The 12,255-nt window shown below is 38.2% G+C and overlaps 1 protein-coding gene across 5 annotated transcripts in view; it reads right to left on the bottom strand.

The window, feature by feature from the left end:
• DMXL2 (Dmx like 2) overlaps nt 1–12,255 on the bottom strand; it is a 214,016-nt gene that overhangs the window by 43,413 nt on the left and 158,348 nt on the right. For 4 of the 5 annotated variants that reach the window (XR_011648432.1, XM_058294193.1, XM_058294194.2 and 1 more), the window contains exon 29: nt 6,101–6,279. Coding sequence is in view for 4 of the 5 variants with exons in the window: in XM_058294193.1 (XP_058150176.1) it covers nt 6,101–6,279 (179 nt within the window). In the remaining variant the exon portion in view is untranslated. Of the gene's footprint in view, nt 1–3,223; nt 3,365–6,100; nt 6,280–12,255 lie in introns of those variants that run through there. The other variant, XM_058294196.2, reaches the window with a different exon arrangement.

The following is a 12,255-nucleotide window of genomic DNA, read 5'->3' as shown; positions in this document are numbered from 1 at the left end:
GTTTTGTAAAATTTATCAGTGAAGCCATCTTGCTCTTGGATTTTCTTTGTTGGGAAGTTTTTGATGATTGATTCAATCTCTTTACTTGTTATTGGTCTGCTGAAATCTCTTTCTCCTTGAGTCAGTGCAGGGAGTTTGTTTCTAGGAATTTGTCTATTTCACCTAATTTGTTGGAGTATAGTTGGTTATAGTGTCCTCTTATACTCCTATTTATTTCTATGGGGTTGGTAACAATGTTCCCCCTTGCATTTCAGATTTCGTGTACTCAGTCTTTTCTTTGTCAATCTCACTAAAGGTTTCTTGACTGTACTGATCTTTTTAAAGAACCAACTTTTGGTTTCATTGATTCTACTGTTTTCTAATTCTCTATTTCATTTTTCTCTATTCTAATACTTGTTATTCCATTCTGTCTGCTTTTTGTTTAGTTTGCTCTTTTTCTAGATCCTCCAGTTATGAAGATCTGATTTAAGATCTTTTCTTTAAAAAAAAAAAAAAAGCAACCCATACATTTTGTAATGTTGTATTTTTATTTTCATTCATCTCAAGATATTACCAAATTTTCCTTCTGATTTCTTCTTTGACCCATTGGTTGTTTGAGACTATGTTGTTTAATAGGCACATATTTGTTAATTTCCCAGTTTTCCCTGTTATTGATTTTTAGCTTTATTCCATTGCACTCAGAAGATACATCATATGATTTCAATATCTCTTAATTTATTGAGACTTTTTTGTACCTAACAAGTCTATCCGGGAGAATGATCCAAGCACTAGAGAAGAATGGGGCTTACAACAGGGGTTCTTAACCTTTTTTGTTCCATGGATGCCTTTGCCGATCAGGTGAAAACCACAGACCCCTTCTCAGAATAAAGTGGCAGACAGTTTTAGACAGTCATGTAAGGTCAAACTACTGTAATTTTGAAGTATGGATGAGTGTAAGCAATTTTTCTCTTTTTTTAAAAGATTTATTTTTTATTTATTGCCCACCCCCCCAGATGTCTGCTGTCTGTGTCCATTCGCTGTGTGTTCTTCTGTGTCCGCTTGCATTCTTGTCAGCAGCACGGAGAATCTGTGTCTCTTTTGTTGTGTCATATTGCTGTGTCAGCTCTCCATGTGTGCGGCACCACTCCTGGGCAGGCTGCGCTTTTCTCGTGCGGGGCGGCTCTCCTTGCAGGGCGCACTCCTTGCATGTAGGGCTCCCCTATGTGGGGGACACCCCTGCATGGCACGGCACTCCTTGCACACATCAGCACTGTGTGTGGGCCAGCTCATCACACAGGTCAGGAGGCCCTGGGTTTGAACCCTGAACCTCCCATATGGTAGGCAGATGCTCTATTAGTTAAGCCAAATCAGCTTCCCAGCAATTTTTTGAGATAAGCAACAACTGTAATGTGATATGAAATGAATACTACTGTAATTTATTGTATACATTCATAAGTCAAGGAAATGCTAGATTTCAGTTAGAGGTCAGAGAAAATAAAGCTAAGTTGATTTTTTTCTTCAATTCAAGCTCATGGACCCCCTGAAATCTTTCCAAGGATCTCTTGGGGGTCTATGAACCCCTGGTTAAGAACCCCTGATTCTGATTTAAAAGAATGCAGTTTAGAAGAATGTTGGCTTAGAGTATCATTCAAGTCTCCTATTTCGTTAATGATCTTCTGTCTAGATGTTCTACCCATTATTGAAAGTAGTGCATTGAAGCCTTCTCTGTCCTGGGGTTTCTCTCTGTCTCTGTGGCTTCCTCTCCATATTCATGCCATTTATTAAAGGACTCCAGTAAGAGGATTAAGACCTACCCTGGGCCATGCCCTACTAAAGTAATCTAATCAAAAGGCAGATCCCACCTAAAATAGGTTTATACCCACAGGAATGGATTAGCTCTAAGGACATAATCTTTTCTGGGGTTCATAAAAATCTCAAACTGCCACAACTACTCTGCCTAGGCACAGTTATCTTCAAGTTTATCCTGTCTGGGAGTTGTGGGGCTCTCTGAATGTGCATATCCATGTAGTTTGTTAAATCTGGGAAGTTTTCTGTCATTATTTCTTTGAATATTCCTTCTGCCTATTCTATCTTTCTTCTCTTTCTGGAACTCCCATATGTTTACATCAATATGCTTGATGAACAAACCAACATAAGAAATATCCTTCAGTCTTTGACCCTGCATTGGCTGGTGCCCTCCTTCAAAGATTAGCCCTCCTATCAAGAAGATCAGCCTGAGGCAAATGCAAAGTACAGAACCCTCTCCATCTTTTCTTTTTTTTGTAGGAGGTACTAAGCATTGAATCTGGGACCTCATACATGGGAAGCAGGTACTCAACCACTCCTGTATCTTGTCCTGTATCAGTCCTTGGATCATGGCCTCAGGAATTTCCTTATTATAGAAATTTGAATGCCTCCTCCACTCTCAAGAAAATAGACCTTCTCCTTCTCCTGAGTGCTTCTTTGTATGACTTAAAGCAGGTAATCTTATGACCCATAAAGCTTTGCCTTAATTGTTTTACACTGCTTTAACTATCTGCAAGCTGCTTTTGCCTTCAAGGTGACTTCTGGTGGGTGAGCCCTGAGATGAGTTTCCTGTTTCAGTCTCCCAGGGTACCACCCAACAGATTGGCACCCATATTCAGGTATCTAGTATGTGCATAGGGGATACTCTGTTCACTCCAGAATAGGGCCAGACACCCACAATGTGAGCACAAACTGGCTCTACACAGTACTGGGTAAGGTGTGGGGAAGGACCAGCAAGGGTCCCACGAGCTTTTCCTATTTATTTAAAGCTATGTTTTCTTGATTCAACCTTTACCTCATTGTTGCAACCCTTTAAGCATTTGAGGAAGATGGCTCAAACAGATTTTGCTAGCTCTTCAAAAATGCTGTGGGGGAGCAGTGTCTTATGTCACAGTCTTGATTGATCACCTATGCTCTGATATGTTTTTAATGGTGCAGGAAATAGCTTATCTTGCAATGTTAACGAAAAAAAGCTAAGATATAAAACTACATATGCTGATCCCAATGATATATTTTTATCCTTCTGTATTAGTTAGCCAAAGGGGTACTGATACAAAGTACCAGAAATCTGTTGGCTTTTATAAAGGGTATTTATTTGGGGTATAAGCTTACAGTCACAAGGCCCTAAAGAGTCCAACTCAAGGTACCAGAAGAGGTACTTTCTCACCCAAAGTCTGTTATCACGTGTTGACACAAGATGGCGGGCAACATCTGTATGGGTTCAGCTTTCTTCTTCCCTCTTAAGGCTCTTTGGTCCCAGCTTCTTCTGATCTCAGCTGGAGGCTGGCATAAGGCTTGTCTCTCTCCCCTGGCTTGTTTCTTTCCAGGCTCAACTGCTCTGGTCTCGTCACAAGGCCAGCTGTAAACCATCAAGTGAATGGCTTGGCTCTCTCCCTGGACTCCAGCATCAAAACTAAGCTCTCCCCTCTGTTGTATCATTTTCTGTGTGTGTCTGCCCACCAAAGGGGTTGGGGAGTCAATGTCCTACTGACATGGCCAAATTGAAGCCCTAATCTTAACTTAATCAAGTAAAAGTGAAACCTCTCAATTTAATACAATCAAAAGGTATCATGCCCAGAGAAAGAGACCAGTTTAAGAAACATAATAGTTCTTTTTGGAATTCATCAATAATATCAAACTACCACACTTTCTTCATTCTTTTTCATTTCCCAAATTTTCTAAGCTTCATATCATCAGGGGAAATGTTTTTAAAAAGAAAAGAAAATCAAGTCGGCACATTACCATTTAGAAATCTTAGTGTTGCTGTCATTGACAATAATGTAATGGGCTTTCATAATGTCAAATAAAAATTTCAAATTAGAAAGGTAAGGGGGAAATAACTGCTCATATATTTTTCAGAGTACTTTATTCTGTGGTTAACTGGCTAATTACAAATGCAAACCTCTAAAGGGTCTTCCATAAACACTCTCAAGGAACCTATCGAAATAAAATTAAATGCAACTCACTGGGAGAATTCAATATCCATATCCAAAAGAAAGAAAGAGGACCCCTACCTCCTCACCACCTTATACAAAAATTAACTCTAAATGGATCAGACCTAAATATAAAAGCAAGAACCATAAAACTCCTAGAAGAAAATATAGGGAAACATCTTCAAGACCTGATGGTAGGTGGTGGTTTCTTAAAACTTACACCCAAAGCACAAGCAATGAAAGAGAAAAAAAAATGGATAAATGGGACCTCCTCAAACTCAAACAATTTTGTGATTCAAAGGACTTTCTCCAGAAGGTGAAAAGGCAACCCATTCAATGAGAGAAAATATTTGGAAACCACGTATCTGATAAGGTTTTGATTTCCATGCTATATAAAGAGATCATACAACTCCACAAAAAAATAGCAAGCAAACCAATTAAACATTCACTTCTCCAAAGAGGAAATACAAATGGTGAAAAAGCACATGAAAAAATGTTCAATATCACTAGCTATTAGGGAAATGCAAATCAAAACGATGAGATAAAATTTCACACCTCATAGAATGGTCTTATTAAAAAAAACGAGTGCTGGAGAAAATGTGGAAAAACAGGAATACCCTTTTACTTTTGGTAGGAATTTAAAATGGTGCAGCCTCTGTGGAAGGGTATGGGATTTTTTCTTTTGGATTAAGGAAAATGCTCAAAAGTTTACTGGGGCAATCACTGCACAACTCTTTGATGAAAGTGACAGCCACTGACTGTACACTTTGGATAGAAAGTACAAGACATGGGATTGTATAACGCAGTAAACCATGTGGTGGAAGATGGACTGTGGTTAACAGTACAAATATGAGTGTTCTCTCATGAACAAATACATATTACTAATACATATATTTATAATAGGGGGTGCATGGAAAACATATACCAAGTGTATGCTATGGACCAGTTAGTGGTAATAGCCTGATCATATTCTTTTGTAATCTGTAACAAATATTCCACAACAATGTAAGGTTTTAGTGGAGGGGTGATGTATAGGAATTCTGCACATTATGCATAACTGTTTTATAAGCTCACAATCTGTCTAGCAAAAAAAAATTAAGTGCAAAATCAATCAATAGCCTCCAGACAAGCCAGAATGATCCTGGAAAAATAAATTGAAATTCTAATAGAGTATATACCTGGAAATCTGCACTCATAACATGCTTAATGTAGCGGTTCTGAAATTTTAGCATATGTCAGAATCAACTGGAGGTCTTGTTTAAACTTTGTCCCCACTCCCAGAATTTTTGATTCAGCATATCTGAGGTGGAAGCCAAGAATTTGCATTTCTCACTGGTTCCCAGGTGACATTGATGCTGCTATTAATAGTTTCAGGACCACTACTTTGAGAACCACTAGCCTAAGCAAAGTCTTCAGATATTAAAATAAAGTTTCAAAATTTACCTTGAAAGACTTTCTAAAGAATCACCTTAGGCTGCTAAAACAGAATAGGATTAGTGTCTCAAGAACTCTGAGATATAATGAAAATTACAAAATGGGGAGGAGGTATGATGGGAGATGTATCCCGTTACTCACATGTATAGCAATGTGACAATAGTGTTCACACATACAGAGAGGGAAACCTATCAACAGAAGGATACTGATGAGCTCAAAAATGCAAATTGCAGAATGATAAATATTAGCATGTACCAACATGGTACAAAATGGAGGCAATGATGCATCTGGTTAACATGAATATTCTCATCCCCAGAGAACTTTTCCCTGCTTTGGAGAAATAGAAGTCTGTTATGATGCCTCACCATGGTCTGATAAAACCCCCAAGTATCCATTCATCCCTTCTTCTTCTAATTCCATGTAGACCAATGGATCTTCCGATAATCAAAAGAGGGGAGCCTAAATGATAGGTACAAGTATTCCAGTCACTAGAAAAGGATGATTCTGATTATAGGTTAATAAATTGACTTCTGATTTATACATGTCCCATATGACTCTGTCTCATCCATTATCAGTATCTGATGATCCCTGAATTTACTTTGATTATTCAGTTTCTGGGTTTGAGAGATTAAATGTCTACACTATGGTGATTCAATCCAGAAGCTGCCCTATACACAAGAGTTAGTTAAACAGACACTTAAACTAAAGATTGTTTCTCAAACCCTTACCTTTGCAACAAAATAATCCCACATACTAAGTTCAGGAGGAATAAATTTTTCTTTGTATGATGGTCTTTCTGCAGGCACTGGTGGTGGGGTAGCATCTTTTACAGGCCTTCCAGGGACCAGCATTCGCATATTAAATCGTCTACGGTGTTTATCTATGTCTTCAGAAGGAACAGGAGGTGCTGAGTAAAAACAGGGGGAGAAAATCATTCCATTATTAATACAAAGAGTTAACCTTTCTTATCATCCTATTCTTGCCATTTTTAGTCTAAATTATTTATATCTATGCTTCTAAACTTTTCTAGTTACTGCCTCAGTTTACCAGCAGCCATGGCAGAGACGCAGATGGGATAGAACAGAAAAGGGTATCTTGCCTTGAAGAAGCCTATGTGCTCTGCAGAAAAAAAGAGATTAAAGTCATTCCATGTAAGAGTATTAAATAAATGGTTCAATATGTATCAAAGAGCATACCATTTGTTTATATTGTTCAAGAAAGAATCATAGAATATGTAGGATGTAAATAATGCCTCACAGGAAAGCAGAAGCTCATTAGGAAAAGAGGAGGGGAAAAGAGAAATAAAATGACAAAAGAATGTTTGGGTTAAGTGTGGAATAAACTACTTTGGCTAGACAGGAATCAGGGAGGGGAGTAACAAAGAGAACAAAGTCTAGAGGTGGGCTAGAACCAGGCAGTTGATAAGAAGCTGGGAGTTTATTATAAGAACAATTTTTCACTAAAGCTTTTTGAGCTAGTCACATGAGGTATGGTTTGATAATTCAAGAAGATGGAAGGTCCTGAACTAAATGCTGGTAGTAAAAGTCTGAGAGGAGGGCTTAGATATGAAAGATACTGCGATGGTTTGAAGCTGTATGTACCCAAGAGAAACATGTTCCTAAATCTAATCCATTCCTATGGATGTAAATACACTGTAAGCAGGACCCTATGATAAGGTTACTTTACTTTAGTTAAGGTTTGACCCACCTCATTCAGGATGGGTTTTAATCCTCTTATTGGAGTCCTTTATAAACAGGAAGTGGGGGGAGGGGAGGGGAGAGTGCAAGCTGGCATGAGCAAGCGCCATAAAAAGCAAGAAGCTGAAATAGAACCCAGAAAAGAAGAGAGGGACCAGCAGACACTGCCATGTGCCGCGACATGTGGCAGAAGACCCAAGGATCACCGGTAGCTGGTCTTCAGAAAGAAAGCATCACCTTGATTTGGACATTTTCTTGGCCCCAAACTGTAAGCTAATACATTTCCATTGTTTAAACCAACCCATTTCATGGTATCTGCTTGGAGCAGCCTAGGAAACTAAACAGATTTATAAAGGAAATATCAAAATGGTTCAGGAACTAATTGGATATGGGAGGGCCAAAAAGTAGAAGTCAACCTGCTCCTCTCCTAAATCTCTCCATCACAGAAAATGATAATTCTATCCTGACTTTTCTATTTTTCTCATACCCCATACATAATTCATGAGCAAATTCCATCATCAATTCTACCCTCAAATTATATCTATACTATGACCATCTTTCATTCTGTCCTAAACTACTACCCTAGTCTAAACCATAATCTTTTAAAATCCTTTTTTTAATTGAGATGAAGTTGGCGTAACATAAAATTAACCATTTCTTAAGTGTACAATTCAGTGGCATTAGTATGTTCACAATGTTGTGAAACCACCACGTCTATCTAGTTCTAAAACATTTTCATCACACAAAGGGAACCCCGTACCCATTAAGCAGTCACTCTCATCACCTTCACCTCAACCCTCGGCAACCACCAATATGTTTTCTTTCTCTATGCACTAACTTATTCTAGATATTTTATATAAATGGAATCATACATTGTATGACCTTTAATGCCTGGATTCTTTCATTCAACATGTTTTTGAGGCTCATTCTTTTTTATGGCTGGGTAATATTCTACTGTATGGATACACCACATTTTGTTTTGTCCATCGATTCACTGATAGTAAATCACCATCGTATTCTAAATGGATTACTATAAAAACACCTTACTGATCTCCCTACTTTTATTCTTGTTACAGTCTATTCTCCATAGAGTAGCTAAAGAGTTTCTAAACAGATAAATCAGATTATGTCACTCCTGTGCTTAAAACTCTCCAGGAGTTTCCTATCTTTCTTTTTCTTTTTAGGACGTACTTAGGGATTGAATCCAGGACTTCGTAAATGGGAAGCAGGCACTTAACCACTGAACTACACCCACTCCCCCCTATCTTTCTTTAGAACATCTCAAGTCTTCACCATGACCCATAAGGCACTAAACGACATTGCTCCCAGTTTCTTCTCTAACCTCATCTCTTACCACACTTACCTGCTCATGACAGCCATTCTGACCTCCTGTAGTGTCTGAGTAATGCCAAACTCAGTCCCAGCTCAGGACCTTTGTACTCACTGCTTCATCTTCCTGGAACGCTCTGGTCCCAGGTATGTACCTGGCACGATCCCTGACTTCGCAAAGACTCAGCTCAAATGCTATTGCAACAGAAAGAGCTCTGACTACTATAACCAAACTGTTCCCATCCCCCCATCATTCTCCTCCACTTATCCTCCTTTACTTTTATCATAGTTCTTATTATAACATGAAATATTGTTTATTTGTTAATATGTTTATAGTGTGTCCACCTCCAATAGATGTCACCTTCATGAGGATAAGGGATTTGTTTGTTTTGGTCACTTTTATCTCATGGCCTGGCATATAGTAGGTGTTGAATAAATGCAAACATGAATGTACTTAAAGGTTTTAAGCATGAACAATTTGAAGAATGGAATTAGCACACACACACGAAAAAAGAGAAAAATTGGGAAGAGAAAGAAGTGATTTAGGGGGGAAACTTTAAAGTTTAAAGTGGACTACAGCAATATGGAAGATAAAGATTAAGTCATTCACATATAATGAAAGTGAAAACAATGGGACTTGGTGTGATCATTTCTCTTACTTTGACTTACAGAGGAAATTATTCATTTAATTCAGTCTTGGGAAATAAGGACACAGGTTAGGAAAATATGTCATTTAAACACTTTCTGCCAATGATTCCTTATATATAATATGATTTCCAATATGATAATAAATTAAGATGATTCCTAAGGTTTCAGCCCCAAGATGGACACTTCTCCTATGGCATTGGTCTACAATTCACGATACCCTACCATATAAAAAAAAAATGGGATGAAAAATATATTCTGGTCATAATGGAAGGAAAAACAAAACAAAATAGAGAATGGAATCAAGAAACCATGTCAGGCCCTGACCAAGATGGCTCTGTTTCCTCACAGAAGCTTTGAACAACCAACAAAAACTGGCAGAAACATCTTTCTAAAATCTCCAGAAAATAGGTAAAGGATCGCAGTAACAGAACAAGAGCCAAATCAAGAAAAAGGCTACTTAAAAATGGTAGGCTCTTGTGGCACCCTGGCTGCCCCCTTCACCATCTCTTGACCAGCATGGCTCAGAGCCAGTCTTCATGCTCAGTGTGGATCACTATTCCCTATCAGAGGGAACAGAGTAAGCCTTGTGCATATACTGGGAGGATGTATGTCTGGCCCAAACTGTCTGGTGGTGGGCTGAGGGACTTGCTGTCCCAGAACTTGCCCCTATGTGTGAAAGGAGCACTCATATGGAACACTGTGCAACTCAGGAGTCAAGTGACTGCCTGGGACAAGGGATTGCTAGCTATAGTACATCTGGTGAGACCATGAGGAAACTGTTTCCTAGAGAAGAAGGGACATTCATATCTGCATAAATGAGGGAATTCCTAGGGCCACATGTGCATAATCAAAACAAGAGGCATGCACAGAAAGGATCAGGAAGATCTCTATGCTTTGGCCTGGAGCAATTCTCCAAATTAATTACATAGATAAGCCCTGATGGTGAGCACTCACATAAGTCAAAGAGCAAAGACTGGGAAAGATGTTTTCTTTTTATTCCTTCTTTTTTTTTTGTTAGCCTCTGACATTCAAGGGGACTTTCGTCAAAACATTAGCTGGGGGAAGTGAATGTGGCTCAAGCAATTGGGTGCCCATTTACCACATGGGAGGTCCCAGGTTTGGTTTTCAGTGCCTCCTAAAGACAACAATCAAGACAGAGAGCTGCCTCAACAAGATGATGCAAGGAAGAGACACAATGAAGAAACACAATGAGAGACAACAAGTGGGAGCAGAGGTGGTTCAAGTCATTGAATGCCTCCCTCCCACACAGGAGTCTGTTGCCGGTGCCTCCAAAAAAAAAAAAAAGATGATGATGAGCACATAACAGATGTAGAGCAGAAAGCAAGCACAAAACAGTGGGTGAAGGGAGAAATAAATAAATAAAAATAAATCTTAAAAAAACAAAAAACACTAGCTGCATACAAGCTTAAGGAACAGAGAGTCTAAATTCACCAATAACACACTAAACATAAAAATGCTCAGTCTTCAATAAAAGGTTACAAAACATTAGAAGAGTCAGGAGGAAAGAGATGTAGCTCAGTGAATGAGCACTTGCTTCTCATGTACAAGGCCTTGGGTTCAATCCCTAGTATCTTCTTTAAAAAAAAAAAAAAAAGGCATTAGAAACCATCAATGAGTAGGACCAGATTTGGGACATTCCAGATGAATATTCTTAAATATGGTCCTAATTATGCTCAAAGAGCTAAAAAAAACATGGTGAAAGAACTTAAGGAAATCAGGAAAACAATAGATGAACATAAAGAGACTATCGATAGAGAAATGGAAATTATGAAAAGGAGCCAAATACAGTTGAAGACTATAATAAGAAAAAGTTAAAAATTCCCTAACAGAGTTCAACAGCAGATTGCAGCTGGCAAAAGAAGGAATCAGTGAACCTGAAGATAAGACAATTGAAGTCATCCTGTCTAAGGAGCAGAAAGAGGAAAGAATGAAGAAAAGTAAACAGACCCTAAGGAACCTGTGGAGCGCCATTAAGCATACCAACAAATGCACTGTGTGAGTCCTAGAAGAAGGAAAAAACAGGAAAGAGGCAGAAAGAATATTCAAAGAAATAACAGATGAAAACTTCCTGAACTTAACAAAAGACATGAAGATACACATCCAAGATGCTCAATGAACTCCAAATAGGACAGACCCAAATAGACCTACACTGTGCCATGGTATACAAACTGTCAAATGCCAAAGATAATGAGAGCATTCTGAAAGCTGTGAGAGAAAAGTGAAAAAAAGAGCCTCAAAAAGACTAAATGTCAATTTCTCATCGGAAACTATGGCAGCCAGAAGGCAATGGGAGGACATATTTTAAGGGCTGAGAGTAAAAAATTGCCAACCAAGAAATCTCTATCTTGTAAAACTATCTTTTAAAACTGAGGGAGGAACTAAGAAATTCCCAGATAAGCAAAAGCTGAGGAACTTCAATACTACTAGACTGGTCCTACAAGAAATGCTACTAAAGGGAGTTCTTTAGGCTGAAGAAATAAAGCTCTCCGGGAAAGATAATGATATGGGTAAATATAAATACCAGAGCCACCGTATTTTTTATTTGTAAAACCAGTTTTTACTTCTTATAGGCTCTAAAAGATAAATGCATAAAATGTAATGATAAATATAATAAATCAATGGTTTTAGCCTCATAATATATAATTATGTAATTTGTGACAAGAACTATATAAAGGTAGGAGGACAGAAAGATATAGGAACATAGTTTATATATGCTATTGAAGTTGGTATCAAAGCAAACAAAATTTTTTATAGATTTATGATGTTTAATTTATGCACCATGGTAACCCCAAAGAAATTATCAGAGCATATGCAAACTCATAGAGACTGAAATCACAGTGCAGGTTACCAGGGAAAGAGGACAGGGGAATGAGAGTTAATGTAAAATGAGTATAGGGTTTTTGTTTGGTGTGAAGGGAAAGCTCCAGTAACTGATGGTGGTAAGGGTACTGCAACATTGTGGATGTGATTAATCCTACTGAATGGTGTGCTTTAGAGGGATTGGGATGGGAAGATTTATGCTGTAAATTGTTTCCACCATTGAAAAAAAAAGAAATTAAAGAGATAATGACAATGAAATATAATGCATAATACTGGATAGCATCTAAGTTAGAGGAGAAAAGTCTCAAAATGACATTATTGGGGAGTGGATGTGGCTCAAGGGGTTGAGTGGCTGCTTCCCATAAACA

The sequence above is a fragment of the Dasypus novemcinctus genome, chromosome 3 (genome assembly GCF_030445035.2).
Source record: "Dasypus novemcinctus isolate mDasNov1 chromosome 3, mDasNov1.1.hap2, whole genome shotgun sequence".
Taxonomy (NCBI): domain Eukaryota; kingdom Metazoa; phylum Chordata; class Mammalia; order Cingulata; family Dasypodidae; genus Dasypus; species Dasypus novemcinctus.
This window is presented reverse-complemented; position numbering and strand designations above follow the sequence as displayed.